Raw genomic sequence first — 27752 nt, forward strand, 5'->3', positions numbered from 1 at the left:
TGCGTCTAGTACCCACTTCAACCTGACAGCAGCCTTAGGAACCAGTGGACACTTAGCATCCCTCTTTTATGTGTGGGGACACATTCAGAGATGCGTAGGAACTGGGCCAGGGCTCCTAACCACTGACAAATGTGGAACAGAAAACTCAAACCCAGGCTTCTGAGCCTTCACTCTTAACCATGGTACCCCCCTGCCTCGCCCCTTGCCTCTGGTCCTCGGCTCCTTCCAACGAAGACCAAGCTCTCTGGGTGGGCCCACGAGGCATTTCTAGATCTGCCGTCGCCCACCTTGGCAGTCTTACCTTCTTTTTACTCCTGGACCCCCAGGCCACTCACTCATTGGCTTGTCTGTGTTTCTGCCCGGGTCCTTGGTCACATCCAGTGAGTACCCCAGGGCAGTGCCACTCCTCCAGCTTCGCCCTCCTGACCTCTCTGACCTTCTGAATCCCAGAAGCCTTTTTTGTGTACTCTGGGGTTTTGTTTAATATGACACTGTGCTGGACTTCTTTCTTGGGCTTTTCAGCATTACCCTGATGGGTTATGAAGCCCCGAGGCCAGGAACTATGTAGGTCTCAGACACGGTGCAGACTCGGGGGGCTCCCCATGCACTTCCTTGTGAGCAGCACTGGTGCACATCCGTGTGGGTCCCCCTGCCATCTCTGGTCTCTCGCCACGGTCCCTGCTGGGCCTCAGGGATAAGGCCGCGAGGTGCGCCCACCCTCTGGATGCTGCTCTGCCGAGGTGCCCCGATTCCCCCACCAGCGCTCGGCGCTGCCATAATCGCTCGTTGGATTAGTTTTCCATCCTTCATGGGAATCATTTTTCTTCATACGTTTGTGTTTTTAAAGTTCGAATGAAATGGAGACTTGGCTGGACACCAGGGAGGTTCGGGAGAGAAATGAGCAGTGGGACGTCCCCAGCCAAACCTGGCTGCACACCGCTGCCGGCCGAAGAATACAAATGAGTCCAAGCGGAAGGGCGGGCCTCCTGGGGGACAGGCCTCCGTGGCTGCCTTGGACCAGGGCCTGGGCCTGCAGGGCGAGTCTGGAGTATTGCACAGCCCCCCAGCGGGCTCCCTGCTCGGCACCTTCTGAGGGTGAACGGAGAGGCCACAGGCAGAAAGGGCCACCTCTAGGGGCACATGGATGAGCATCTGCTTGGGCTCAGGTCATGGTCCCAGAGTCCTGGAATCGAGTCCTGCATCCAGGAGCCCGCTTCTCCCTCTGCCTGTGTCTCTGCCTCTCTCTGTGTATCTCTCATGAATAAATAAATAAAATCTTAAAAAAAAAAAAAAAGAAAGAAAGAAAGGGCCCCCTCTGCTTCAGACGGCCTCTCGCTGATGGGTACAAATTGGTGATTGGGTTGGCAGCTTGGGACACGAACGTACAGAACTACGTGAATAATGCTAATAAGCACCTAAACAGGATGAGACTAATAACCACATTAACACACATAATGCAGAGGCCTGACGTAGTGAAGCAAACATCTAGGTACAATTGGTACAATTCCAGTGATCCTTAACCGCTACAATTTCTAGATCCTTCACAGTCTGGGTTATGGGTCTAGGCCAGTGGCATGCGATCTCAGCTGCCTAAAGGAAGAGCTGCTGGGGTTGGTAAGAGTGCCGAGGGATGAGGAAGGACACATGAAGGACGGATGCAGTGTCTGTGCTGTTTCTTTCTTCCCTTTAATAGATGATGAAAAGTGATACCCACATCCTTGCCCCACAAGCTCGGGTTGTTTTTCATGCCAACGTAGAAGTTGCCTCCTGTGGCTTAGCCCCAGCCAGCTCCTAGCAGTAGCAGCGGAGGAGCATGGCCCACCCATGGCCTTGGCATGAAGTGCAACCTGGAAGCATCTGGAAATAGTCTGCTGTCTCCACACTCTGGACCTGGAGGATGAATTTAGCCCCTCAGGGCTTGTGAGAGTGTAAGAGGACAGTTTCCCTGTGACCCCATCCTGGGTGGCCTGTTGCCCTGCTGGGCCTGGTTTCCATTTGTCTCTTACTTTCTCCCTGAAACCCAGGCCTGACCCTGAATGTCAACCCTGACTGGAGAGGCCCCCACAAACCTATTTAGTCACCCAGTCCATGGCTGTGCCTACTTTTTGGTATATTTTAAGTGCCTCCAAAAATATGCCCATCTCTGCCTTCTGGACACCAGCAGTTCCTGGTCTTTGGTTGACATCCATTTCAGGGCTGTCACACTTACACTGCTGGACTATGAGACCCACTGTAGTGCCTGAGGCATGAAAACCATGGTAGCTGTCACCTGGTGGGCTGTTACACCTGGAATCCCAATCGGGGAGGCTGCTCTGGGAAGAGCTGTAGGCTGCCAGAGGGACAGGAGCAGGAGCAAAACACAGTCTGGCACGCAGGAGCCCGGGATGGGGCTGGGGCAGGCACGCTCCGCGGTGGGGGATATGCTCTCCATGCTCTCATGGGCACTGTTTTCTTAAATTAGAAAATAAAAAAAATAAATTATTTTTAAAAATAAATTATTGACTTATTTTTAGATGCAGTGTTACATTAGTCTGTAGTAGAAGGTGGAAAAGCAATAATGTTTGTGAATATACCTGACGATACTCAGTCCATGGGAGATGCTAAGAAATGTTAAAATCTGGGACGCCCCGGGTGGGTCAGTGGTTGAGCATCCGCCTTTCGCTCAGGGCGTGTTCCCGGGGTCCCAGGATCGAGTCCCACATCGGGCTCCCTGCATGCAGCCTGCTTCTCCCTCTGCCTCTGTATCTGCCTCTCAATCTCTCTCTCTCTTTCTCTCTCTCCCTCTCTGTGTCTCTCATGAATAAATAATTATAATCTTTTTTTAAAAAAAGAAATGTTAAAATCTTTAGGTATGTATACAAAGATACAATTTTCTACTCCATAAGGTTAAAGGACACTTGAGTGCTACTGAGTTCTCTGCTGGGATCCAGAGTGTTTTTTTTTTTTAAGATGTCATTTATTTATTCATGAGAGACACAGAGAGAGAGAGAGAGAGAGAGAGAGAGGCAGAAACACAGGCAGAGGGAGAAGCAGGCTCCATGCAGGGAGCCCGATGTGGGACTCGATCCCGGGTCTCCAGGATCACGCCCTGGACCGAAGGCAGGCGCTAAACTGCTGAGCCACCCTGGCTTCCCCCAGAGTGATTTGTAAGGCAGGATTTGGAAGAGTTCAATAGATGGAGGCAGGTAGGGAGGACATCTGTCTTGTTAGCTGGGGTGTATGTAGGATGGATGGGGATGGAGAGAGACTGGGAAGCAGGTGGTGGTGGTGGTGATGATGATGATGATTTTTTACCAATTATTGAGCAGCCCCGAGATGCTAGATACTGTACATACTTGGTTTCTGTCTTACTTGACAACCTACAAAGTGAGTGCACTTAACCAGTGCAGAAATTCAGGCCTATCTGTGTTGAATAGTCCACCTAGAGTCGCGGAGCTTGTAAATGGCAGAACCAACATTTGAACCCAGCGCCGCCTTCTTTCAAAGCCCAGGCTGAAATAAGTGGGGGTTTCTTTATGAATTTGAGAATCAGGGTAGGGGAGTTATGACCAAATTGCAAGGAAGGGGCAGATGGGAGAGACGATTGGAAGAATCAAGAAAGCTTGAGAACTGCCCAGGGATGAGGGGCAAAGGACACTCAGAGGGAAAAGCAATGACTCCATCTTGTAGTCTTGGATGTTGGTGGAGAGGGAGTATGGCCACAGCTGCCGGCCACCAGCCACCGGGAGGAGGTTAATCTAGAGGAGCTGAGGTGGAAGGTATTGGGATGAGTTTTGGAAACGTGGCATTTGGCTGGTGGCCGCCGTGCCAGGTAGCCGTCGCCAGTCACATCCTCTGACTTCCAGGTAAGCAGCGAGCGTGGGTAAGCAAAGACACGGGACAAAGGAAGCGTCTTATGTTGGGGGAAGCTCTGGAGGAAGTCGCACGACGGATGGCAGTACAGGGAGCTGTCAGAGAAGCGGGAAGAGGCGTAGAAATGGTGTCATGGCCCCCGTGGCAGAAACCAGCAGGAGAACGGTTCCAAGTGAGTTGTCAAGACCAATGTGCTTGTCAGAGAAGTCAAGATGGGTGCCCTGCGGGAACCTGGGGGGCTCGGTTCAACCCCCTGCACGGTCACGGGGAGGCTTCCATAGACCCGGCCTTGCGTTAGGTGCAGGGAGAGAGAAAGGCAAGTCAGTCCCTGCCCTGGAGCGTCTCAGGGAGTCTTCTTGAAACAGACTTGAAGTGTATCCTTCCCACTTAGCCCAGGATTCTCATCCTCTGAGCTTCTGTCTCCTTGAGCGTAGACCGGGCGTGCTAGGCCGGGCCCCACGCAGGTATCGTTGCCCGGAAGGGTTCTGGGAGCCACAGCCGACGTGTGTGCAGCACTCACACGGTGCTTGCTCGCTTATGCTTGGACCTGGACCTCGTGACGACAGGAGAATGAAGGGCAGTTTCAGGGGGGCCTTCCCGCCAGCCTCGGGGAAGCCTGCCCTCCTCCGGAGCGGCCTCCTTTCTTCAGTGGTTTGGGCCGCCTCGTCAATCATGTCTGATTTCTGTTGCCTCATGTGGCTTTCCAGCCCTAAAAAGAATCTCCTATTTCTAGAACTTCCCCTCCTTTAATGTGCTTTTTGGCCAGATGTTCTGACACAGCTCTCTTTCATTTTTCTTCTCCGGGTTCAGACAGAGACCGGAGCCCCCTTCTGTTGGGTGGTGGTGTTCTCACTCTCCCCGCCACTTGTTGAGCTCCGTGGCACATGATAGGGTCCCTGGATGGCTCCAAAGGTTAAGACAGCGCAGATGAGCTGTGGGGACTGGCCCCTTATCCTCTGGGAGCCTGGGGGCTGCAGAGCCCTTGTGTATCTGCCTGAAGGCCTTGCTGCATACCTGCCTCCTGCCTGCCCCCCTGCACGGCCTCCCACTAGGGGCTGGGGGGGTGGGGAGGTTGTTAGGGAGGATGGCCCTATGTGTGTCTGGCACTCTTAGGACACTGGGGAGTTGATGCCGCAAAGACAGGGCACCCAGAGAAATATACGCGTGATCTAGAATCTGGAGGATGTGGTGGGGAAGGAGATCAAAGCAAGGATGGGAAGAACCGACGAGGTATGGCCTGTGAGGCAAGCACACGCTGTGCCACCCAAAGGCTGCCTCGTTCCCTGGCTCCTCCTGGTGGGCCGCCCTGCCCCATGTGCTTGAGATCAGTCTCCCCTGGGCCTCTATCCAGGACACTGAGATTCTTGCCTGTCAGGCTGGGAACGCCTTCCGGGGGGGCACCTGTACCCCCTTCTCCCTCTGTCTGCCCCATAGTTGGACAGTTGCCTCCGTTTGCCCAGATGGTTGAAGGAATGTAAGGCACAGTGTCCCGGTGTCTCAAGCTTCGGCCTAGGAGGGCAGAATGGATCAGAAGGACAGGGGCTTGCCGACTGGGCACGGTCTAGCTCATTACCTGGCCAGGTATCCCTAGCAGCCAAGAAGACCAACTGGGATGCATAGGCTCTAGGTGGAGTTAACACTTTTTGGCCACACACTTGGGGACCCACTGCCATCCGCTGATATGGATCACCCGATCTTTCCTGCCAAAACCAGTGAATGAGTCAGAGCAGCCTTGCTTTCCATCCCAATTGATCAGTTCCAGTCAGAGTGTCTCCCCAATTTAACCTCAGGAGTATCAAGTTTAATCAACTGGCACAAAAAATTCCTCTATTAATAGACTCCCTGGAAATCCCCAGATATGTCATTTTATTCATTGTTTGAAATTCATCTATATTGACATCCACTGGTCCCGCCCCAAGAGCCACCCCGGCCCACCCGGGTTATTTGCACGGGTGCCATGACACATTATAGAGTCAAGGGCCAGAGGTACAAGTAGGGGTCCCCATGAGTGTGCTCCCAAATTTCCATTCACCTTGGGCCCTACCCCCTTCTTCCTCTCAGTTCTAATGGCAATGGCTCTGGGGGTTGGGGTCTTTTGCTCTGCACCTGCCAGAAATGGGCCTCCTCAGAGAGGAAAAGGCTGGGTGGTGCCAGGATATCCCTGGCTTCCTCTAGGGCAGGGTTTCTCACCCTCGGCGCCACTGGCATTTTGGGACAGGTACCCAAGCAGTGGGGGAATGGGGACAATTACCTTGTACACTGGAGCTTGAGATCAGTCTCCCTGCTTACAGCATCCCTGGCCTCTACCCAGGAAGGGTCCCCCATCCCTCATTTGGGACAACCAAAAACATCTCCAGGCATTATCTAAATGTCCCCTGGTGGGCAAAATTGCTCCCATTGAGAACCATTGTTCTAGAATCGGCAGCAGCCATATGGACAGGAGGTAAAGAGGCCTCTGGAACCTTCCCAGGTGTCTCCTTCAATTGTCAGTTTCTTTTTTTTTAAATATTTTATTTATTTATTCATGAGAGACACCCAGAGAGAGAGAGGCAGAGACACAGGCAGAGGGAGAAGCAGGCTCCCACGGGGAGCCTGATTCGGGACTCGATCCCAGGGCCCTGGGATCACGACCTGAGCCGAAGGCAGACGCTCAACCACGGAGCCACCCAGGTGTCCCTCAATTGGCAGTTTCACTGGGCACTCCTGCTGGGGGAGGTGGAGGGCATTTCCTAGAATTCTCACCATATCCCTGGGCCTAGCAGGCTTCTCTTTCATCTCTGTGGCTGTTCCTTTAGCCAGAAACACCCTCACTTTTCACACCGTTCTGTTGCTCGCCGAGGCCCTGTTGCTCCAGACCAGCTGGTCTGCAGCTTCCCGGACCTTGCCTGTCAGGTTGACTCAGGGAGGTGTGTGGACAGAGCCTGAGAAATCCTAGCTCTGCCTCTCATTGGTTGTATGCCTTGGAGCGCTTCGTGTATAATGTCAGCGCTATGTCCTAGTGAGCTTGTCACATCACCCAACATTATAGCCGCAGACCCTGAAATGCCTGGATCCTGCCTGTGGCATTCCCAAGGGAGACAGATCCCAAGAAAAGTAGCAGGTGGGCGACAAAATATGATGTTTCTTATTATAATGCATCGGTTTTGTCCTGGCAAATTCTTATGCTAAACATCAGTGATCAAAGCCATCGTTCCAAAGGAAGAAAAGGATTAAGTTTCGAGAGGTTTATCCTTGCAATAACAAAGTCATTTCTCTCTGTAAGAGTGTGATTAATACAGTGTTTGTAATGGCCACAAGGTATATTTTGGTCATGTTTGCAGCCCATCGTCATCGTAATCCATTGTTATGGTCCAGAAAGTACAAAACGGAAGTAAGATGTCAGGGCTTGGGGAGCGCAGAATCACACCTCAGTGCGGCTCCATTCATGACCACCAACAACGGAAGAACGAGACACCGTGTTGGTGGCAAAGCCCCAAGCAGAGTGGTGCCATGTTATGGGAGCTGTGGTGGTTTCTCCCATGCCCCAGGCTGGCTTCCCATAGGAGTCTCAAATGGCCAACATCTGGGTGATGGTGGCTGTGCTCACTTTTAATCATCCCTTGTTATACCCAATTCACAGTATAAAGATTTACATTGTGAGTAAAACACCCAGAAAACACTGCATCTGGGTTAGTGCCCAATGACTCACAAAGCAGAAGTCTGATGAAGCTCAAGTGTATTGTACAGCTTGGCCTTGAGGCCTGCATGGAGCTTCTGACCTCTTTAAGCCCAGAACAGTGACCAACACTCTCAAGTGGTTGCATAGAAAGAGATGGAGGACCCCTGGCGTAGAGGAAACAGCCAGAAGGATGGAAGCTTTCGAAGTGGTACCTCTGCTCCCTGATACATAGGACCCAGTCAGCGTCTGGGATGCCAACCAACTAGATTAGTGACTTTCCTTTGGCTAAAATGAAGATGATGCTGATATCATAGACTTGGGGTGTGATTAAGTGGCCACATGCATGTACCGTCGAGGTAGTCTCGTGCTCCGTCTCAAGCCTCAAGCAGCTCAAAACTGCAAAGGTGCCTCTAGTTTTCCCAACCCCCAAGCAGAACCTGCTTGCCCTCGCAAGGCTTCCAGCAGCGCCTTTGCTCCTCCCATGTAATTGACTGTGAGCATTGGAAATAGTTGTGGTTTTTAATACAGTGATATTTCCTCTTCAGAGACTCCAGCCCCTAGTCCAGTTTCAACAACTGCTAGCTTGGTCCCAAGACGTGGTTCTTGTTTCTTCCTTGTCTAATGGAGAGGGTGTTTGCATTTACACAGGGTTTTAATGGGCTGTAAGCTGTTGGCTCTGAGAGGGATTCTTGGTTCGGAGCCACAGAGACGTTAGATGTTTGGGGAAGCCTCTGAGTGCTGCAGAGAGGGGCTCCTTCTCTCTCTGCCGTACACACAACCTACCTCAGCATGGGCAGGTGATGCCCCTGCTTATCTGACACACTGGAGGAGCTCATCTGGTGGGACGGGCACTGCTGGAATGCTCGGTTCCCTGCCTGAGCAAGGACTCCAGACCAGGAAACCTTGTCTGGGAATAACTGGGGGAGAAGTTTCAGATCAAGCCAGCTACTGTAAAGAGGGGGGCCTTTTTAAAAATCATTCCAGAAACAGTGGTGGTGGTCTTGGGGGGCAAGCTCTTAGTTTGGCTGCCGCTAGTGGTCTTGACCATAGAGTTCTCGAGATGGAAATAATTTCCAGAGATTTTCCTCTTTCAGGCAAGACCACACCTACGCCATCCCAGAAAGACAAATCTGTTCTATTTTGAACTGTTCTGGGGAGGAGACTTTATAACTATCCTTGGAAACAGAGTCTATTTTTAATGTTGTCTGTGTCTCTGCCTTCTTGCTCAAATCCCTTCAGCTGAGGTCTGTTGACCCTTCTCTTTGCCGAACCACCCTTCATGGCCGTGAAGATCGTTGTTGAGGGTGGTTGTCCCTTGACGACTCTCCTTTCTCCTGAATCACTTCAACTCCAGCACTTTTGTGTAGCAACCAGTATAGTTCAGGCTTTCTACATGTCTCCCACCCAAGTCTTCCAACAGCAGACGAGTGTGAATATGTGCTCACATGTGCATACACATACGTACACACCCATGTGCGCGTATAACCTTTAGGGTAGCCCAGGATGGCCTACTGAAGTCTCAAAATTTCCCTGAGGTCCATTTTTTTTTTAAACATTCATGGAAATGTGGCATTCTGTCCCGAAATGAGATTGATTGATTTTTTTAAACATTTTATTTATTTATTTGAGAGAGAGAAAGAGAGAGAGCATGCACAAGCAGGGGGAAGGGTTGAGGGAGAGGAAGAAGCAGGGTCTTCACTGAGCAGGGAGCCTTATGCAGGGCTCGATCCCAGGACCCCGAGATCATGACCTGAACTGATAGCAGACGCTTTCCTGATGGGTCCACCTTGGCTCCCTGATTGTTTTATTTTTAAAATGGTGCTTTAAATTACTTAACATCAGGACAAAATTGACATCTACATATTCTCCCCCGCCACACACACACACACACACACACACACACACACATACTTTAAAAAAATCCTTGAGGAAATTGATAGTTTGAGAAGATGTCACATATTTTTTTTTCTGGGATGTCTGGTCCCCTTGGTGCACTGCTAACAACTCCAGTTAAAGAAAGTTGGCTAGTGGGCAGCTTGACTCCTGGAGCAGGTAGGTTTGAATTTGAATTCTACTTATATTGCTTCTTAGCAGCTTAACTTTAGGCGGGTTGTATCAGATTCTCAGTTCAAACAGCAGGATAGTATTTCCTCCCTGGCATTCAGGTTATGCATTCAGCAACCACTGAGCAGGCTCTGTTATAGCGGGGAAGAGGTGAGAAAAGCTCCACAAGACCCTCAAAAAGTGAGGTGTTTCTACTCCAGGTGAGAGGAACAGACAACAAGCAAGCAAGTAAGAGCAATGCAGAGTGCAATAACTTCTATGAGGAAAATCAAATAGGGCAGCATGATGTGACGATGTCTGTGTGTGCATGCCCCTGCGTGCTCACGACTCTAGATGGTGTGGCCCAGGGAGGCCTCTTGGGGGAGGTGACATTTGGATTAAGATCTGGTTGATAGAAGGAAGCCAGCTTTGCAGATTAAGTGAAGCAAATTAGTAAAGTGCCTGGCATGTGGTAGGAGCTTGGTAGACACTAACTGCGTCTCTTTCTTCAAGAATCAGAGAAATACTGCTTAAACATGAGGAGGTAGATTTTATAAGTTGTTGGAAATGACTAATGTGTAGCCAGGGAATTTCAATGGATCTTGGAAAGGATATAGTCAGAGATTGTTCACATCTCCGGTTGTCGCACCCCATCCAGAGATACCGGCTCAGTAGTACTGCTGAATAGCAGAGGGTTTCTGTTGCTGTGCTGGTACTTGGGGCCCTGATTATCAGCATCTTTCTCTTTGTTGCAAAAACCTTAGTTTTCTGCTCACCTGTTGCCATCACCTGTTCCCATGGAGCACGTACGTAAATGAGATCTTCGCCTTCTCAATCAAATACAATCTGGTTCGAGTTATAACATATTTCGGTATATGGCAAGAGTTGATAATGATGCTACAGTATTTCTCTGTAAGAGGGTTTGGATAAGATTGGAAGGCCAGTAACGGAACCTTCACACTTGAGGAGCAGATAGAAGAGAAGCCAGCAGATAGGAGAGGAACTAGATGGACAGAAGAGAAGACAGCTAGAAGTTTAGAAGAAAAACCAGGAGGGTATGGTGTCCTGGAGTCAAGGAGAGGGTCAAGTGTGGTGTCCAGCAGGAGATGGTCAGAGGATCATATATTGAGTGCATGACTTTGAAGAGACAGGAGCACTGTCATTTGGATTGTCAGCCTCTTGGCAGTAGGACACATGGAACATTTAGACATCGGAGACCATCCAAGTGACTCAAACAGACATGACATGTGCTATAGAGACAGGAAGTGTGTGACACTTAACAAAGCAAACGGGCAGGAAACCAAGCAGTTGGTACAATTGTCCTTCATTCATCCATGTGCTCATTCATCCACCCATCAAATATCTTCTGAGGGCCTGTGCGGTGACAGATTGTATATGAGGTGCTGTTAGAGTCGTTGGAACAGAAAGATTAAGAAGACAAAGATCCCTGCCTTGGGGAACTTGAAGTGTTGTTGGGGGAGATGTTTGTGTATAGAGAGAATTATAGTGCCAAGTGGTAAGTGTGATGGAGAGATGTGCGTGATGTCCCCAGAGCGGGAGGGGGGGGACCATGAGACCTGAATGTTGGTCTTCAGACCTTGGACCTGGTTCGAGCCAAGTAGGAATTCCCAGGCAGAGGAGAAGGAGAGAAGGGAGGGAACATTTGAGCTGAGAGCCCAGCAGGGTGAAGGTAGGAGGGGAGGAAGGCTGCATCCTGCTTCCTGTATGGTGGGAATGTTAAAGGGTCGGGGGAGAGCGGTGCCAGAGTTCAAGCCAGGAAGGAAGGGTGAGCACAGATGATGATGAAAGGCTTGGAACGCCGCAGCGAAGAGCAAGTTTGGATCTCATCTTTCGGAGAGTGAGAATTCAAGAGGCATTGGTGAGCAAAAGAGCAACACAGTAGGGCTAGATTTCTAGAAAATAGCTTTGGGGGCACGGAAAGCCTGAGCGGGCAGGGAAAAAAACGGAGGCAGGGGATCTGGGTAGCATCCAACCTCAGGCCACTTGCAGCGTCACTCATGCAGCGAAGTGTTTACAGAATGCCTCCTGTGTGCCCTGCTCTGCGCCGGATGCTGATGTATTCCGGGAAGATGCTTTTGAATGGCCTGTCTTCCGGGAGCCTGCTGGGTATTGACCCAGATGCAGAGGGCCAAATCACCAGGTAGGCTTCTGTGCTGGAAAGTTGCTGATCCCCCAAGTCGACCGTTGGGTCCGGAAGCCGCACTCTTTGCTGTGCGCGCTACTCACTATTTTGACCGTCCTGGTTGGCTGGGGTTGTAGATGGGCAAACGGTGGAGGCCGTGAAGCCAAATGGACCAGGCACCAAACAAAAGAACACACACAGGCACTGCATAGAGACATCTGCTTCTGTTTCCCGAGTGACTGCGCAGCAACACGGGCGGACTCGGTACCCGGGCACTTGCTCTGCGGTATATTCTAGATATAACTGAGCGCAGTTTCCATGTGGCGGGTGATGAAAGAGTCAGGTCAGTTTCATAAGCAGGATTGTTTCCGATTATGCAGATCACATCCAAATATTTACCTCATTCCATCATTTTGGCCGGGCCTGCCTTCCGTTGAATATCGTGGAAACGCATCCCAGCCTCTCTTGCCCTGCATTTAGGGGAGCTTTTCTGTGCTTCGAGCCTGCTCTTTGCTGGCAGTGGGGGACCCTGGGCGCAACCTGTGGGATCGCCTCCCCGTGTTTCGGTACTTGAAGTGAATCAATACGTGGCAAGGAATGTCCGAGCTCTTCCAGGAAAAATCGGAGCCTGTTAGCACTGGAAGGGACCCCCGGCCCTCATCAAGCCCAACCGGCTCATTTTACTGATATGGAAACTGAGGTCCAGAGCCACAGACTGACTTGCCCCAAATCACCAAGTGAGTTAACAGCAGACTTGGGACCAGAGCATAGGGGGGCCTGTCCAGGGCTTCCCACAAGTCCTCCCTTCCTCTTCTTTCATCTTGCTGTACTACCCATTGCTGCGATTGTTAAGAGTACATTTCGAATGGAGCCTGCTTTATAACGTGTGAATCCCACATGAGGCCAGTGTCATCCTTTGAATGTTTCCCTGTCTCATATGAGAAACTCCAAGCTGGCCTCAGCTCGAATGGCTGAAGTGGGAGAGGTAGGCCAAACAGCAGGGAATAATGTGGCTAGGGCATTTGGGAGTTAAGGAAATAGCGGTGTATGGTGGAAGTCGGAGGCCTAGCGGGTAGGTTGAGTGGTTTCCTGTTTGAGTGTCCCCTAGAGGTGTCCAGGCACCAGAGATTTTCCAGCTGCATTCAAATTGGCAGGGAAGCTTGTTTAAAATGTGTAATCCTGGGCCCCACCCTAGAGGTTCTTACTCACCAGGTGAGTAAGAGGAGCCAGGATTCTGAATTCAGTCTCAGCAGATGTGACGTTGGTTGTGCAGGAGGTGCCCTGTGGGTTACACATGCCCTGTGGGTTACACAGGCCAGGAGTGGGAGCACAAGGGTGTGTCTGTGTTCTCCAGTGTTTGGGCCAGAGTGTGGACTCAAGATCACCTAGGTAGGTGAATATGGAAGAGTTTGCTGTGTCTGAGATCATTTACTGTAAAGATTCACCTACTCTAAGGACATGGTATTGAGACACAGCCTTAGGGCCGGGTAGATAGAGCTGGAATTTGCAGAGCGACCAAACCCACACGTGCTTAGCTTTTGGGTGATGGCATGACAGTGGTTTTTTTCTCTATGTGGCTCTTGTTTTAGGTGGGGCTTAGTATTTCTCTTTGCACATACATCTGCCTCTCCTTTGGCCTCCACTTCTCCTTTGTGATGGCTTTGTGCACATGCAACCCTTTAACTTTTCCTAAAATGCATTTGTAGAACTCATCTTGATGTAAATTACCGTGCGGGGGGATTTGTACACAGCGATCAAGCCTGAGCACATTTTGCTCCAACCTCCCGTGTATGGGAGGTTCTTTTTTTTTTTTTTTTTTAGGATTTTATTTATTCATGAGAGACACACAGAGAGAGGCAGAGACATAGACAGAGGGAGAGGCAGGCTCCCCACAGGGAGCTCAATGCAGGACTTAATCCCTGGACTGGGATCACGCCCTGATGAAGGCAGATGCTCAACTGCTGAGTCACCCAGGTGTCCCACATATGGGAGGTTCTTACGTTGATTTTGTGGCTGCTGGCAGTGAAGTTACCCTCAGACATAAGATTAGGGGGCCTCTATGCCTCTATAGTGTGTTGTCAGGGTCAAGATAGGTGATTAAGATGTAAGGTTGAGTCTGTGTCTCAGAGCAAACCATTGTGGTTGTCCTTCATTTAGATCTGGTTTGAGTCTGGAGCTTCTTTATCAAAGTGCACCACCCTCTCCGTGTTCCCTGCCCAAGGTCCCAGGTAACAGATGTCCTGGCCCAGCTACGCCCTATATGCTCCTGCTCTCATGTGCTCTCAGCTTTCCAAAACTTTGCTCTCTGGGCTCCAACTCCAACGTATATTTTTGTTAACGTTTGCTTTCATGCGTTGACTTGGTTATGTGGCTAAAACCAAACCTACTTTTTCCAGTCTCTTCTAGAATGAGACTCGAGAATTTCAGACTTTGCATGTGACTCGTTTTCTATGAAGAACAGATGGCAGGTTTAATTTTGTAGAAAGAAAATTAGAAACCAGTGAAATCTTACGTGATTTCGCATTAGTACCCAAACCAAATATATTGAAAAGCATTTAGAGCTGTTCCTAGTTACAGATCTACTGGTGGCCATGAGAAATTCTCAGGGCTTTCTCTAACAAGGACTACCACCAACTCCTGGTTTACTTTTCTGTGCCTCCCACCCCCCACAGTCTGTTCTGAATCTTTCTTCATTTAATCTATTTATTTTTATTTATTGAGCAAGCAGTAGTGTAACCATCATTGGACTTTTTTTTTTTTTTTTTTTAATTACAAGAAAATCCACCCTGGGTCCAGCTTCAGTAACATATCGCATGTTTTCATTTTTCCATAGCCCCTTCCAGGTTTTGTTTAGCATATATGCCTACAGAATCTTTACATAATTATAATCAGGGTATAGTTACAAGTTTGTCTTTGGCATTTTTCACTTAATATTATACTACAGGACTCCATGTTGCTCTGTATTGCTCATGGTTTTGATGTTTCACTGAGTCTATCAAGCCCTGGTTTGTTCTACTGTCCTTCTATTTTGGTCATACATATTCATCCCCTTAAAAACATTATGATGAAATAAGGCGGCCACAGCTGCCCGGATTTTTGCTTCCTCTACTCCTCTCGGAGCTCACACACTGTCCCTGTGAACCTCCTATTCTCTCAGCCCATCCTGTTTGAGGGAGACCTTGGTTCTCTGGTTATGCAGACTGTGGTCAACTGTCATCTCCCTGAATCCTGGAGCCCTGGACTCCCCTCAACCCGAGGCTTATGCCAAGTCTGGACCACTTTGGTCATCCCAAGCGCTGCTTTCTCTCCTACAAATCTTGTGCCAAAGGCAGACCCAGCTACCTTCCCATTAACTTGGTTACCACCCTTGACATTATAATGTTTGTAATCATTTAGATATCATTTAGGATTCTTCACTGCAAGCAACAGAATTTACTGAAACTAGCCTGGGAAGCAGGTGGGCACTGAGGCATGCCAGAGAGCAAAAGAAATGGTCTCACAGCATAAGCAGTGGGGTCAGGATGAAAGACTCAAAGCCATTTGTGGTCTCTTGGCCCCTTTACTGGGTATTCAAATTTCAGGGAGGGAACGTCTGATTGGCCCACATTGCTTACCTTGGCTTCTGCTGTCAGGGTCTCTGAATACATTCCCACCACAATTCATCCAGTGTGGAGGGGTGATTTCCTAAAGGACCCAAGGAAAGGGAAATGACTGCCAGGCTGCCCTACACACATGTATTACTGTTGATATACATTTACACAAAAATCCCTGCCCAATATTAACTTCCGTACAACTGATCCCAAAGTGTTGTTAGTTATAGCGTCCAGCTCCAAACCCAAAGTCTTTGGGGGATTTCAGTTCTCCCTCTGGTTCTGCTACCCCCTCTTCTTATGCGTGGCCCAAGTTGAGTTAAATAGGAATGTAACCACCCTATTTCCCTCACTTCTCTGAATGCCTTCCCTTTTTTCTGCTCCCTGGCTCATGCCCCAGTATTGACTATTTAGAGAAGCACCATAATATCAAATGGTCACTTTTAGATGAGGAAGGGATGATATGAGAAGATCTGAAAGATTTTATCCAAAATACACATTTCTCCCTTGACCCCTGCCTCACTCACATTGTAATCTCTGGGGAAGGGATATGGGATGCCACGTGTACTCTGAAAAGCTCTTTTAGTTCTGTTATCTTCCCCTACCTCCACCCTGCCCCATCCCTTAGAACCTCCAGTGGAATGGAGCAAACACCAGTTAGGTTGGAGGGTTGGGTCTGCTTCTTACACATTATAAAACTTCGACGAGTGCTATAAGTTCTTCCAAAGGAGGGATGAATGGCGGTCAACCATGCCCTGGCTGGGTGACTGGGAATGTGCTAGATGCTTTACTTCTCACGTTTCATCTACCAAACAACATTGTCAGATCTGCATTACTTCATCTCTCGAATGTATTTTCAAAGCCCATGCTTCATCCACTAGGGCGCTCTGTACCTCAACGACCACATCTGTATAATGGAAATAAAAATCCCTGAAATGAATCTTGTATCAGATTGGAGCTTCATTCAAGCGGTTCAGGCAGATAAAGGATATTTTGCTCTTCCTAATTACCTCTTCTTTCTGTAAGCCCCCAGTTTATCTCTCCCCTTCTTTCCCTGGCAGGTCTTACCTCTTTTATACAAGGCTGAGGCCATCCGATATGGGCTGTAACACCCACTCCTTTCCTTACAGCAGAATATGGCTTTCTGTCCGGAAGATCAAGTGTCAACTGTTGTTTACATTTCAATCTAATACTTAAAGAGAGATATCTGTAAATATGTTTATTCTTCATATACTTTTTCTACCTCTTGTTTGTTTTTTGGTTTTTTTTTGTTTTTTTTTTTTTGCTAATATAGAGAGCTGTCACTTTAACACATGTAAATCAACCTCATTCTAGCAGATACATTGCATTTTGTTGTTTGGATGGATCAGATTTCATTTAGCCAGGTTCCTCTGAATGGATATTTTAGGTGGTCTCCAGATTTTTTTGGTTTTACTTTTTACAACAAATGATGCAATAAAAGTCATTATATGTACAACCTCACACACAGATTTTGAGTAAATCCATAGGGTGAACCCCTAGAAGCAGAGCCACTGGGCTCAAGGGTATGTGCATTTAAAATCGTGATACGTGTTGCAAAGTGCCCTCCCAAGAGGTTGCCTGGATTTAGACTCCCATCAGCAGTGAACGTTCTTGTCACATCAGTGTTGTCAAACTTGATATTCTTTGCCAATCTAATGGGTATGAAATGGAATTCTGTTGTTTAATTTTGCATTTGCTTGATCATATGTGATGTTCAGTTTCCATACGTTGTATTTATTTCCCTGTTGTGTTGGTCAGCCCAGGCTGCTATGACAAAATGCCACTGCCCAGGGGGCTTAAACACCAGGCATTTATCTGTCACTGCACTGGAGGCTGAGAAGTCTGGAATCAAGATTTGGTTGCTCACAAAGGCTCTCTTTCAGCCTCGCAGACACTGGCTTCTCACTATGTCTTCAGGTGGTAGAGAGAGAGAGAGAGATTCCTGGTCTTTCTCCCTCTTCTTGTAAGGACATGAATCGCATCATGGAGTCTCACCCACATGGCATCATCTAAACCCAAGGAACTCCTGAGGCTCCACCTCCAAATACCATTGCATTGGAGGGCAGGGCTTCAACATTTGAATTTTGCAAGGGATACAAACATTCAGTCCCTGCTGACTATAAACCCTCTCATGCCCTTTGTCCCTATTTCCATTGGGTTGTTTGAGTTTTTCTGATTGATGGGTTAGAAATCTTTGGAAGGGATGAGGAACAGTTTAGGGTGCTTTTTTAGAAGTGTCTTAGATTTTCTACTTCGGTCTTTTTTTTTTTTTTTTTAAAGATTTTATTTATTTATTCATTAGAGACACAGAGAGAGAGAGAGAGGCAGAGACACAGGCAGAGGGAGAAGCAGGCTCCCCGCGGAGATCCTGATGCGGGATTTGATCCCAGGACCTTGGGATCACGACTCGAGTCAAAGGCAGACGCTCAACTGCTGAGCCACCAGGCGTCCCTCAGCTTCGGTCTTAACAGGACATGTGTATATTGGGGAAGGAGCAATGTGCTGGCAGGTGACAAGGTTTTAAGGTTCTAGTCTTTCTTTGGTTTTGTCCAATCATGATTTAGTCTTTGGTTTTGATGCTTGTCACTAAGAGGTCCTGCTAGTTAGTCATGATTTGGGGAATGTTGTATCTCAGGAGACGTGAAAGTGTCCCCACCATGCCTCCCAGAAAACTCCTTGACTGTCAGAAAACAAGGGGGGAGTGGGTCACCAGGAGGGTGAGGGAGGAGCGGGAGGAGGATGGGGGTTTGATGCATCCAGGAGGCCCACATCCAAAGCCCCCCTCCCTTTTTTCTGTTTTTTCTTCCTTTCTTTCTCTTTCTTTGCATTTTCCCTCCCTTCCCCTCGCCCTTTTCTTTTGTTTCTGGCTGCGTACTATAAAAATACAATGTTGGAGCTTGTGGTTGGACTCCTACCATGGGGACTGAGATGGAATTTCAAGTCGCTCACCATAATTCAACTATAAATTAGAGAATTCTTATGAATAGAATAGGATGGAATGTGGTTTCATGTTTTCTTCCCCCAGGGACCCTGCCCGATTTGGCAATAGGAAGCTAAATTAAGGGTGGGATTAGCTCTAGGAAGTGGAGTTTTAGTAGAGCCGCATGTCTAATCCAAATGCTAGCGACGGTGCCTTCCTTATCTGTGTCAATGACAAATCAGAAGATCCTGGATAACTGAGATCCCCCGATGTGCCAGACACGTACTTCTGCCTTTGTTTGTTTATCCCAATGATCCTTCTAGAACTATCAACGTAGATTTATTTTGACTCATTTTACTCTTCTATTCTCCACCAAAAACAGGGAGGCAGCATGCTGCAGGGGGGCAAAAAAAGAAGGCTGGACTAGGAGTCAGCAGGCTTCAATGTCAGTCCTGTCGGCCTCCTACCAGCTGGATCCTGGGCAAGTCACGCAGCCTCTAGAGGCCCCAGTTCTTTCCTGTAGAAGGGACAAAATAACACCAACCTCTCAGGGTGAATGAGGGGCCCTGTCAAGTGTACCATGGAGCTGATGGTTCCTGTGCTATAGAGCCAGTACCTAAGTGAGGCATTTGCACAAGGCCAGACCCAGAGAAGGTGCTCGGCAAACACCTGTCCCCTTTCCTCCTTGTCCTCAAAGTACTAAACACTATATTAGTTTCCCTGGGCTGTTGTAACAAATGATCATAAACTTAATGGCTTAAAACAACAAAAATTCATTCCTCATGGTTCTGGAGGCCAGAAGTTCAATATCAAGGTGTGACTAGGGCTATACTCCTTCTAGTTACTAGGGGGACATCCTTCCTGCTTCTTCCAGCTTCTGGAGGCTTCCTGCGTTGCTGCTCATGGCTGTATCTCTCCAGTCTGCTCCGGTGGTCACACGGCCTTCTCCTCTCTGTGTTTTCTCTTCTGTGTCTTATAAGAACATTTGTCATTGGATTTAGGGAAACCTACAATGGAAAATCCAGGAGGTTCCCATCTCAAGATCCTTAATCACATGTGGAATGACCCTTTTTCCAAATGAGGTCGTATTCATAAATTCTTGGGATTAGGGCAGGGACATACCTTATAGGGAGGGCCATCATTCAACTCACAACACACACTTTAGGGATTACTTTCTTTTTCTTTTTTTTTCCCCAAGATTTTATTTATTTATTCATGAGAGACACAGGCAGAGGGAGAAGCAGGCTCCACACAGGGAGCCTGATTCAGGACTCGATCCCAAGACCCGGATCATGACCTGAGCTGAACGCAGACGCTCAACCACTGAGCCACCCAGGTGCCTATATATTACTTTCTATATCAACACTGTGGCCTGATGAAGCACATTTTTTCACAACTACTTCAGTGAATCCATGATCAGTTTGATATTTAAAAGTCAGGACAGGGGTGCGTGGGTGGCTCAGTTGGTTAAGCATCTGCCTTCAGCTCTGGTCATGATCTCAGGGTCCTGAGATGGAGCCCCACATCCTGCTCAGCAGGGAGTCTACTTCTACCTCTCCCTCTGCATCCCCCCCCCCCCATGCTCTCTTTCTTCAATACAAATAAACAAATAACCAAGACATGTAAGAGAGGGAAGAAAGAACAAAAGCTTTTGTTTTGTTTGTATTTATAAGCAGGTAAAAAGCTTTCTCTCCTGGGTCCCTGATTAGTATTGATGAGTTGAAAGTATTGGCTATTCATGCCCCCATCCCCCTGCTGCTGCTCACATACTGGCCATTAAGGAACTGGAGGCTCCTGTCCCAGGACCATCTGTCTTGCCCTTGCTCTGACCCCATCTCCCGCTGGCTCCACCCCACGGTACCTCCAACCTTCTGCCTTGGCTCTCTGAGTGAACATGGCTCCCAAAGGCTGGCTGTCTGACATCCAGCTCTGGGCTTAACCCTCTGGTTAGATGTTTATTTGCTCCCGGGGTTCCCTCAGCATCACCTCATCCTGCCTTAGCTGCTCCCTGAACCTTCAGGAACTCAACTTAAGCTACAGAGGTCATCCACAGAGCACTCTGCACTGGAATGTAGTCAAAGGAAAATGGCCTCAATTAAACCAGCCCCATGGATTCAGGGTGACTGATTAGCCTGGAGGCAAGGCCTCTAACCTCAGCCTGAGCCCGCACTTTTAGTGACCACAGTGCCAGCTACAGCAGTGACCAACGCTGCCTGAGCACTTACTGCAGGCACGTCAAGTGGGTTTCTTCGTCGAATCCTTACATCCCTCCTCTGAGGGAATCTTTAGGTCCACTCTCAATTCCACGTGGTGTGTGTGAAGGAGCTCTGCCTTCTTGGATTTGTTCCACACAAAGGGGAGGACGATCCCTGGACCTTCTTACAGTGCAGCAGTACTGTGGGGACAGAGAACCCAACCATGAAAAGTCTTTGAGCTTTGGGCCAAAAAATGCTGTCAAAAACCAAGAGCTAAAAAAAAAAAAAAAAAAAAAAAAAAGAAAAAAAAGAAAGAAAAAAAAAGAAAAAAAGAAAAAAGGCCAAGTTAATCATGGCTTTTTGTACTTCAGATGGAAGTGTGAGGTTCACCAAAAACCTCACGTTCTAAGGAAAGTCATAGTGTTGGTCAGTGTCCCACAGGTTAAGGAGGACATTCCAGGAGAAGGATCCAGAAACACAAGGGCAGCTACCTGCCGGGGGAGAGCAGGGAGTGCTGGGGCTGTGGGCCTGGGAATTGGGTAGACTTGATTTTAAGTCCTGCTGCGGGAGCATGACCGGAGCAGGCCACGCTTTTCGAGCCTCAGTTGGGAAACCTCACCTTGGAGAGTAGTCACCAGGGCCACAGTGAAGTCTGGAGATTACACGTGTTACCTGGTACTGAGTGGGTACCAGACTATTGTTCTGATTCCTCCTCCTAGGCCTTGTTAATCCCCCCACCCCCAGCCAGGGGAGCCAGCCTCCCTAGGAGACTCCCCCCCCTAATCCAGTCCTAGCTGCATAGTGCTCTTCTGCTGGGTGCAGGCCATGGGTGTGCCTCTGGGGTGCTTTTCTCCTGGTCCTCAGGGCCGCGCTCAGCAAGGGGTGTAGCTGGTGCTCAGAGGGTGTCTGTGTAATGAAGAAACACTGCCTACCCCCCCCCCGCCCCTCCCCAGCGCCAAGTCTGCCATAGTCGTTCTCCATGAAATGACCTGTTATACGAATAGGAGCGTAGGATCAGTCTCTAGGTAGGACTTTAAGAGTTCCTGACAGTTCTCACTTCTTCTGATTGACCATGGAAGCAGGAAAAATCATGATGGTTCCTAACAAGTGTGTATTGAGTGCCAGGCTCCTTGCTCACACGTGTGACCTGACTTAAATTCCTTACGTCCCTGGGAGCCAGGCCCCATCCTCCTTCAGAGCACTGAGGCTCAGAGAGGTTCAGAAACATCCCAGAGACAATGCTAGATGTGGTGGCAGGGGTGTGGCTTCAGGGCCCGGCTTCTAAACTGGGGTGTGTCCCGGAGTGTGCGGAGGAGTCTGGGCCTCACGGCCTCCCCTGCGGCTTAGGGGAGTCCAGGCCCTGGGGCCTGATGCCCAGGACCTATGTAGGAGGTGAAGGGGGCCTCCTGCGGGGTACGGGCTCAGGGCACCACTGGAGCTCTCCAAGGCCACCGCTGTAGGGGGACAGCTGCGACCCTTGAGCCCTTTGATCTTTGTGTGCCCCTCCCCCTGTTAGAAAAGTCAAAGTTCTGTTTCCTGAGCGTGTGGAAAGGTATAAAGACGAGTGTCATCCAGGCTGGATTATATTCCTGTCGTCTATTATTTTATTTTATTTTATTTATTATTTTTTAAATTTTATTTTATTTTTTAATGTTTTTAATTTTCTTATTTTACTTATTTTATTTTTTATTTTTTATTTATTTTATTTTTTATTTCCTATTTATTTTAGTTTATTATTGTTTTAATTTTATTTTTTTATTTTTTATATTTTTATTTTAATTTATTTTATTTTAATTTCATATTTATTTTATTTTTTATTTTTTATATTTTAATTTTCTTATTTTATTTTATTTTATTTTAATTTCATATTCATTTTATTTATTTAATTTTTTATTTATTTAATTTTATTTTATATTTATTTTTTAAATTTTATTTAATTTTTAATTTTTTATATTTTTAATTTTCTTATTTTATATTCATTCTATTTATTTTATTTATTTATTTTATATTTATCTTATTTATTTAATTTTATTTCTTATTTAATTTTATTTATTTAATTAATTTATTTTTTAACTTAATTTTTGTGTATACTTTCTAACTGGAGTGGGATTGGCCTTTCTTCTGGTTAGGCTGACCCTGTGCCTGCCAGCCCGGGAGCTGGAGCATGGAGCGGGAGCGGGTGCGGGGAGCCGGAGGGGGAGCGGGAACGGGGAGCGGGTGCGGGGAGCGGGAGCGGGGAGCAGGAGGGGGAGCTGGAGCGAGGAGCGGGTGCGGGGAACGGAAGGGGGAGCTGGATCGGGGAGCGGGTGTGGGGAGCGGGAGGGGGAGCGGGAGCGGGTGCGGGGAGGGGGAGCGGGGAGCGGGTGCGGGGAGCGGAATGAGCTGGAGCGGGAGCCGGTGTGGGGAGCGGGTGCGGAGAGCGGAAGGGGGAGCTGGAGCGGGTGCGGGGAGCGGGAGGGGGAGTGGGAGCGGGAGCAGGGAGCGGTGCAGGGAGCGGGAGGGGGAGCGGTGAGCGGTGCAGGGAGCGGGGAGCGGGAGCGGGGAGAGGGTGCGGGGAGCGGGAGGCGGAGCGGGTGTGGGGAGCGGGAGGGGGAGCGGGTGCGGGGAGCTGGAGCGGGTGCGGGGAGCGGGAGCGGGAGGGGGAGCGTGTGTGGGGAGGAGGGGGGGGAGCGGGGAGCGGAAGGGGGAGCTGGAGCGGGAGCGGGAGGGGGAGCGGGTGCGGAGAGCGGGTGCGGGGAGCAGGGAGGGGGAGCGGGAGCGGGGAGCGGAAGGGGTAGCTGGAGCGGGTGCGGGGAGCGGGTGCGGGTGCGGGGAGCGGGAGGGGGAGCGGGTGCGGGGAGCTGGAGCGGGTGCGGGGAGCGGGAGCGGGAGGGGGAGCGTGTGTGGGGAGGAGGGGGGGGAGCGGGGAGCGGAAGGGGGAGCTGGAGCGGGAGCGGGAGGGGGAGCGGGTGCGGAGAGCGGGTGCGGGGAGCAGGGAGGGGGAGCGGGAGCGGGGAGCGGAAGGGGTAGCTGGAGCGGGTGCGGGGAGCGGGTGCGGGTGCGGGGAGCGGGAGGGGGAGCTGGAGCGGGTGCGGGTGCGGGGAGCGGGAGGGGGAGCGGGTGCGGGGAGCTGGAGCGGGTGCGGGGAGCGGGAGCGGGAGGGGGAGCGTGTGTGGGGAGGAGGGGGGGGAGCGGGGAGCGGGAGGGGGAGCTGGAGCGGGTGCGGGTGCGGGGAGCGGGAGGGGAGCGGGTGCGGGTGCGGGGAGCGGGAGGGGAGCGGGAGCGGGTGCCCGCGCGCCCTAACCGGCCCCTGTCTCCGCAGGTCCCGCAGCGGACGGCGGCCCAGGGCGGCCCCGAGGACAGCGGCGGCGGCGGCGGCGGCGTGTGGGGCGCCTGGGGGCCGTGGTCCGCCTGCTCCCGCAGCTGCAGCGGCGGCGTGATGGAGCAGACGCGGCCCTGCCTGCCCGGCTCGGCCCGCGCGCGGGGGGCCCTAAGACCCGGGGCGCCGCCGCGCGCCTTCGCGGGCCACGTGGTGTCGGCCGTGCGCACCTCCGTGCCGCTGCTCCGCGGCCGCGACCCCGACCCCGACCCCGACCCCGACCCCGACCCCGGGGAGCCGCGCGCCCGCCCCCGCCCCCGCGCCCGCCCCGACCGCCTCCGCCACGGCCCCGCGCAGCGCGGCAGCCGCCACCCGCAGGCCCCCCGCGACCCCGCGGCGGACAGGAGGTACGCGCCCCGCCCCGGGACCCCGCCCCCGCCCCCGCCCCTGGCACCCCCCCCCCCCGCCCCCCCAATCCCCGGATGGACCAGAGGTGCCGCACGCTGCTCTGAGACCCTGCACCCTGCGGCGCTCTGAATGCATTGCTTTCCTGCTCGGGAGGGATTATTTTATTTTATTTTATTTTATTTTATTTTATTTTATTTTATTTTATTTATTTTATTTTATTTTATTTATTTTATTGTATTGTATTGTATTGTATTGTATTGTATTTTTTTATTTTTTTATTTTATTTATTTATTTTATTTTATTTTATTTATTTTATTTATTTTATTTTATTTTATTTACTTTATTATTTTATTCATTTTATTTTATTTTATTTATTTTATTTTATTTTTTATTACTTTATTTTATATTATTTTATTTTATCATTTTATTTTATTTTTTATTATTTTATTTTATATTATTTTATTATTTTATTTTATTTTATTTTTTTACATTTTTTACATTTTATTTATTTATTTTATTTATTTTTTATATCTTATTTCATTTTTTATTTTATATCTTTACATTTATTTTATTTTATTTTTTCATTTTATATTTATTTATCTTATTTTGTTTATTTTATTTATTTTATTCTTTTACATTTTTTACATTTTATTTCTTTATTTTATTTTACTTTTTGTTTTTTATAAAGATTTCATTTACTTATTCACGAGAGACACACAGAGAGAGAAAGGCAGAGATGTAGGCAGAGGGAGAAGCAGGCTCCAGGCAGGGAGCCCAATGTGGGACTTGATCCTGAGACCACAGATCGCGCCCTGAGCCAGGAGCAGGTGTTCAACTGCTGAGCCACACAGCCATCTTTTATTTCATTTTTTGTATATTTTTTTATTGGAGTTCGATTTGCCAGCGTATAGCATAACACCCAGTGCTCATCCCGTCAAGTGGAGTCTTAGCTCCGTGTATTTCCTTCCACCTTTTATTTTGCAGCCCTTTGGAGCGTTGAGGCCACCCCCACCCCACTCTGTGTTTCGGAATAGGCTTCAAAGTGAGGCCAATTCTGAGAAGGCCCTTTGGCGTCAACCTTAGGGCAGCCCGTGGAGGCATGAAAGAGGGCGGACCCCTTTGGTTGGGGCCGTGCACCCTGGGTGTAAGGGGGGAAGGAAGACCCCTGAGATCCCTGGGTGCAGGTCACGTGTGTGAGCAGAGGACGCAGGATGAGGGGCCTTCCCATCTCGGACTTCTAGAGCCTCAAATCCTTGGACACTTGAATGTCCGGAGTCATCTATGTTCCCAGTTGGTTTCAGGGTTCTGTGAAGTTTTCTTGAAAGTTTCTCCTGAGAATTGGGAGGGAACACGCAGCTTTGAGCATGTGTCTAATTAGGGTCCTAGATTTTTAAGAGTCTGTTACGTAGCAGCATCTAGAATCTCAACAGTTGTTTGGGTCTCAAAGGCCTCCGGTGGCTAGGCCCGCGTGAATGTGCCAGACTTGGTGGTGCCCGTGGCAGAAGTAGCGATGTCAGGGACTTAGCCAGTATTTACCGATGACTCACCTTCATTCCCAAGTATTCGTTGAGGGCTCCTAGGCTCACGGTAGATGGCGAGAGCTTCTTTATACCAAAGCAGTAGCGACAATAAATGAACATTTACAGGAGGAACATATGCTCTCTGTGCTTCAGAAATGTATGCTTTGGTCATTAAGCCAAGTTAGTGCCCATCCCAGGCAGGGCAGGTGGGGTGAGCTATCAGGTGGGCTGCCCTGCCCCTCTTGCCCCTTGTGGTTCAGACATCAGCCTGGATGACCACCTCCCACTGTGGCTGTTGCTTCAGTGCTGCCCCTGCCAGCCCCCCAGAGGTGTAGAGGAGATGCAGCCCGGCCGCCCTCCCCCGCCCCATGCTCTTGACATGGTCAGTAGAGGTTCAGAGAGGACCATTTCACAGGGAGGGTGCTTGAGCTGAATTCCCAAGGATAAACCGAGCTTGGGCGGGAAGAAGGAGGGAAGAGCTGTGAGTTCTGAGGCCGTGTCATGGCCATGTCAGGGGGAGGGGAAAAAGAGATAAGCTGGGAGGATGCTTCTTCCTTCCTTGTATCTGACCACGACCCCATAAGAGCATAGCTCCCCATTCCTTTACCTGAAATCCTTATGGCCAGTGCATTTTAGAATTCAGAACTCAGATGTTTTAAAAGGTAACTCAAGGCCTATTTCACAGGTTACTGGCATTCCCTCTGTGGTATGGGGCAGCGTCCCATAATCAGCGGCATTATTACTTCTGCAGTGAAACATTTGGAAGTTCATATTAAGTAGGATGAAAAAGATGAGAGTAGTCGTGTGTCCATTAAGGTCAGGTGTGCTGCCCAGTGAATTGTGATAGCACACCGACAAAAACACGAGGAGGAAAGGGAAGACAAAGACTTGGTTTTCAAAACTGCCCGTTGGAGATTTGCAGATTTTAAGAGCTAAGGTCTGCTGCTGAATGCCGGTTGTGTACCAGGCACTGTTCTCGTCACGTTACCCTGACAACACTGTGAGACAAGGCTAATATCATCCTCATTTTAAAAGTGAGAAGAAGAAGGCTTAGAGAAGTGGAGAAACTTGCCCAGAGCGACAGAGTCAGTGTGTAAGGAGCTGGGATTCGAACCCCATGACCCCATGAGGTAGCTGTTACACAAGCAATCCGAGGGCCGACGAGATTAAAGGGTTCCCAGGGCCCTAGAGCCCTGGAAGAGCTAAGAGGTGAAAGTGCCGCTGGCTCCCAGATCCCTGGAGTTGTCAGGGGCTTCTCTCACCACCGCTGTGGTCGAGAACCTCAAAAGAGCTGCCCAGGGAACAGGGTCTAGTTGGCCACAGGCCTGCACTGCAGGCGTTCTGGCCCGTGTGTTTTGGCAGCAGGAATTTTTTTTCTCCTAATGTATTGACAAGGGGCCAGTTACTGTTTACTATGAAGTTCCTACAGGTTTTTATCATGTTCTTGTAATCTGACAGTTTCAGATGGAACCGTGCAAATATTAGGCCAGGAGGCCTGTGCTGCTGACAAGTGTCACACTCTTCCCGGCCGACGAAAATCACATTTGCTTACATTTATCAGTCATTAGGAGCTTGTATAGTGTATGTGACCCCCGAAGAAATGTCAGTGTGTCCGCTGGATGGCTGGCTGCCCCACTTTCTGTTTCAGGTTTGAGGTTTGAGGCAAAGGATGTTAAGGTTTAGATGTTTAAGAAACTGTTAGGTTGTTATGCTAGGCAACTGAAAACTTAATTGGAGCCAGATAACAAATAAAATAGTACTATTTAACCTTCCAACAAATATTTATTAAGTATTTACTATGTAGTAAGGTCCTGGGACAGACACAAAGGTGAATAAAAGCCAGGTTGGAGGCTGAAGGCTCTTACTGACAGGCTGGAGCAGCTGTTTGCAAACTTTGTATAATTTTTTTTTTTTTTTTCAGCATGAGAGCCCTTTCTGTAAAATCATCGTCCCCCAGGATGTGGCTCAGTTTGTCACAGAGGGCCTGCAACGGGCCAGTGATTTTCAACCTTGGCTGACCGACGGTTAGAGCCTTCTGTCCGTCGTTTAGAAATCTTGACATCCTGGTCACATCCCAAACCAATATCTGAGTCTCTAGGGGTTG

The 27752-nt window shown here is 49.4% G+C and overlaps 1 protein-coding gene across 2 annotated transcripts in view; it reads left to right on the forward strand.

The window, feature by feature from the left end:
- The window catches only part of THSD4 (thrombospondin type 1 domain containing 4), a 573677-nt gene that overhangs the window by 61260 nt on the left and 484665 nt on the right, over window positions 1-27752 (forward strand). For both annotated transcript variants that reach the window (XM_077881722.1, XM_077881723.1), the window contains exon 4: window positions 23724-24127. In XM_077881722.1, coding sequence (XP_077737848.1) covers window positions 23724-24127 — 404 coding nt within the window. The remainder of the gene's footprint in view (window positions 1-23723; window positions 24128-27752) is intronic.

Source organism: Canis aureus, chromosome 32 (genome assembly GCF_053574225.1).
Source record: "Canis aureus isolate CA01 chromosome 32, VMU_Caureus_v.1.0, whole genome shotgun sequence".
NCBI classification, from domain to species: Eukaryota; Metazoa; Chordata; class Mammalia; order Carnivora; family Canidae; genus Canis; species Canis aureus.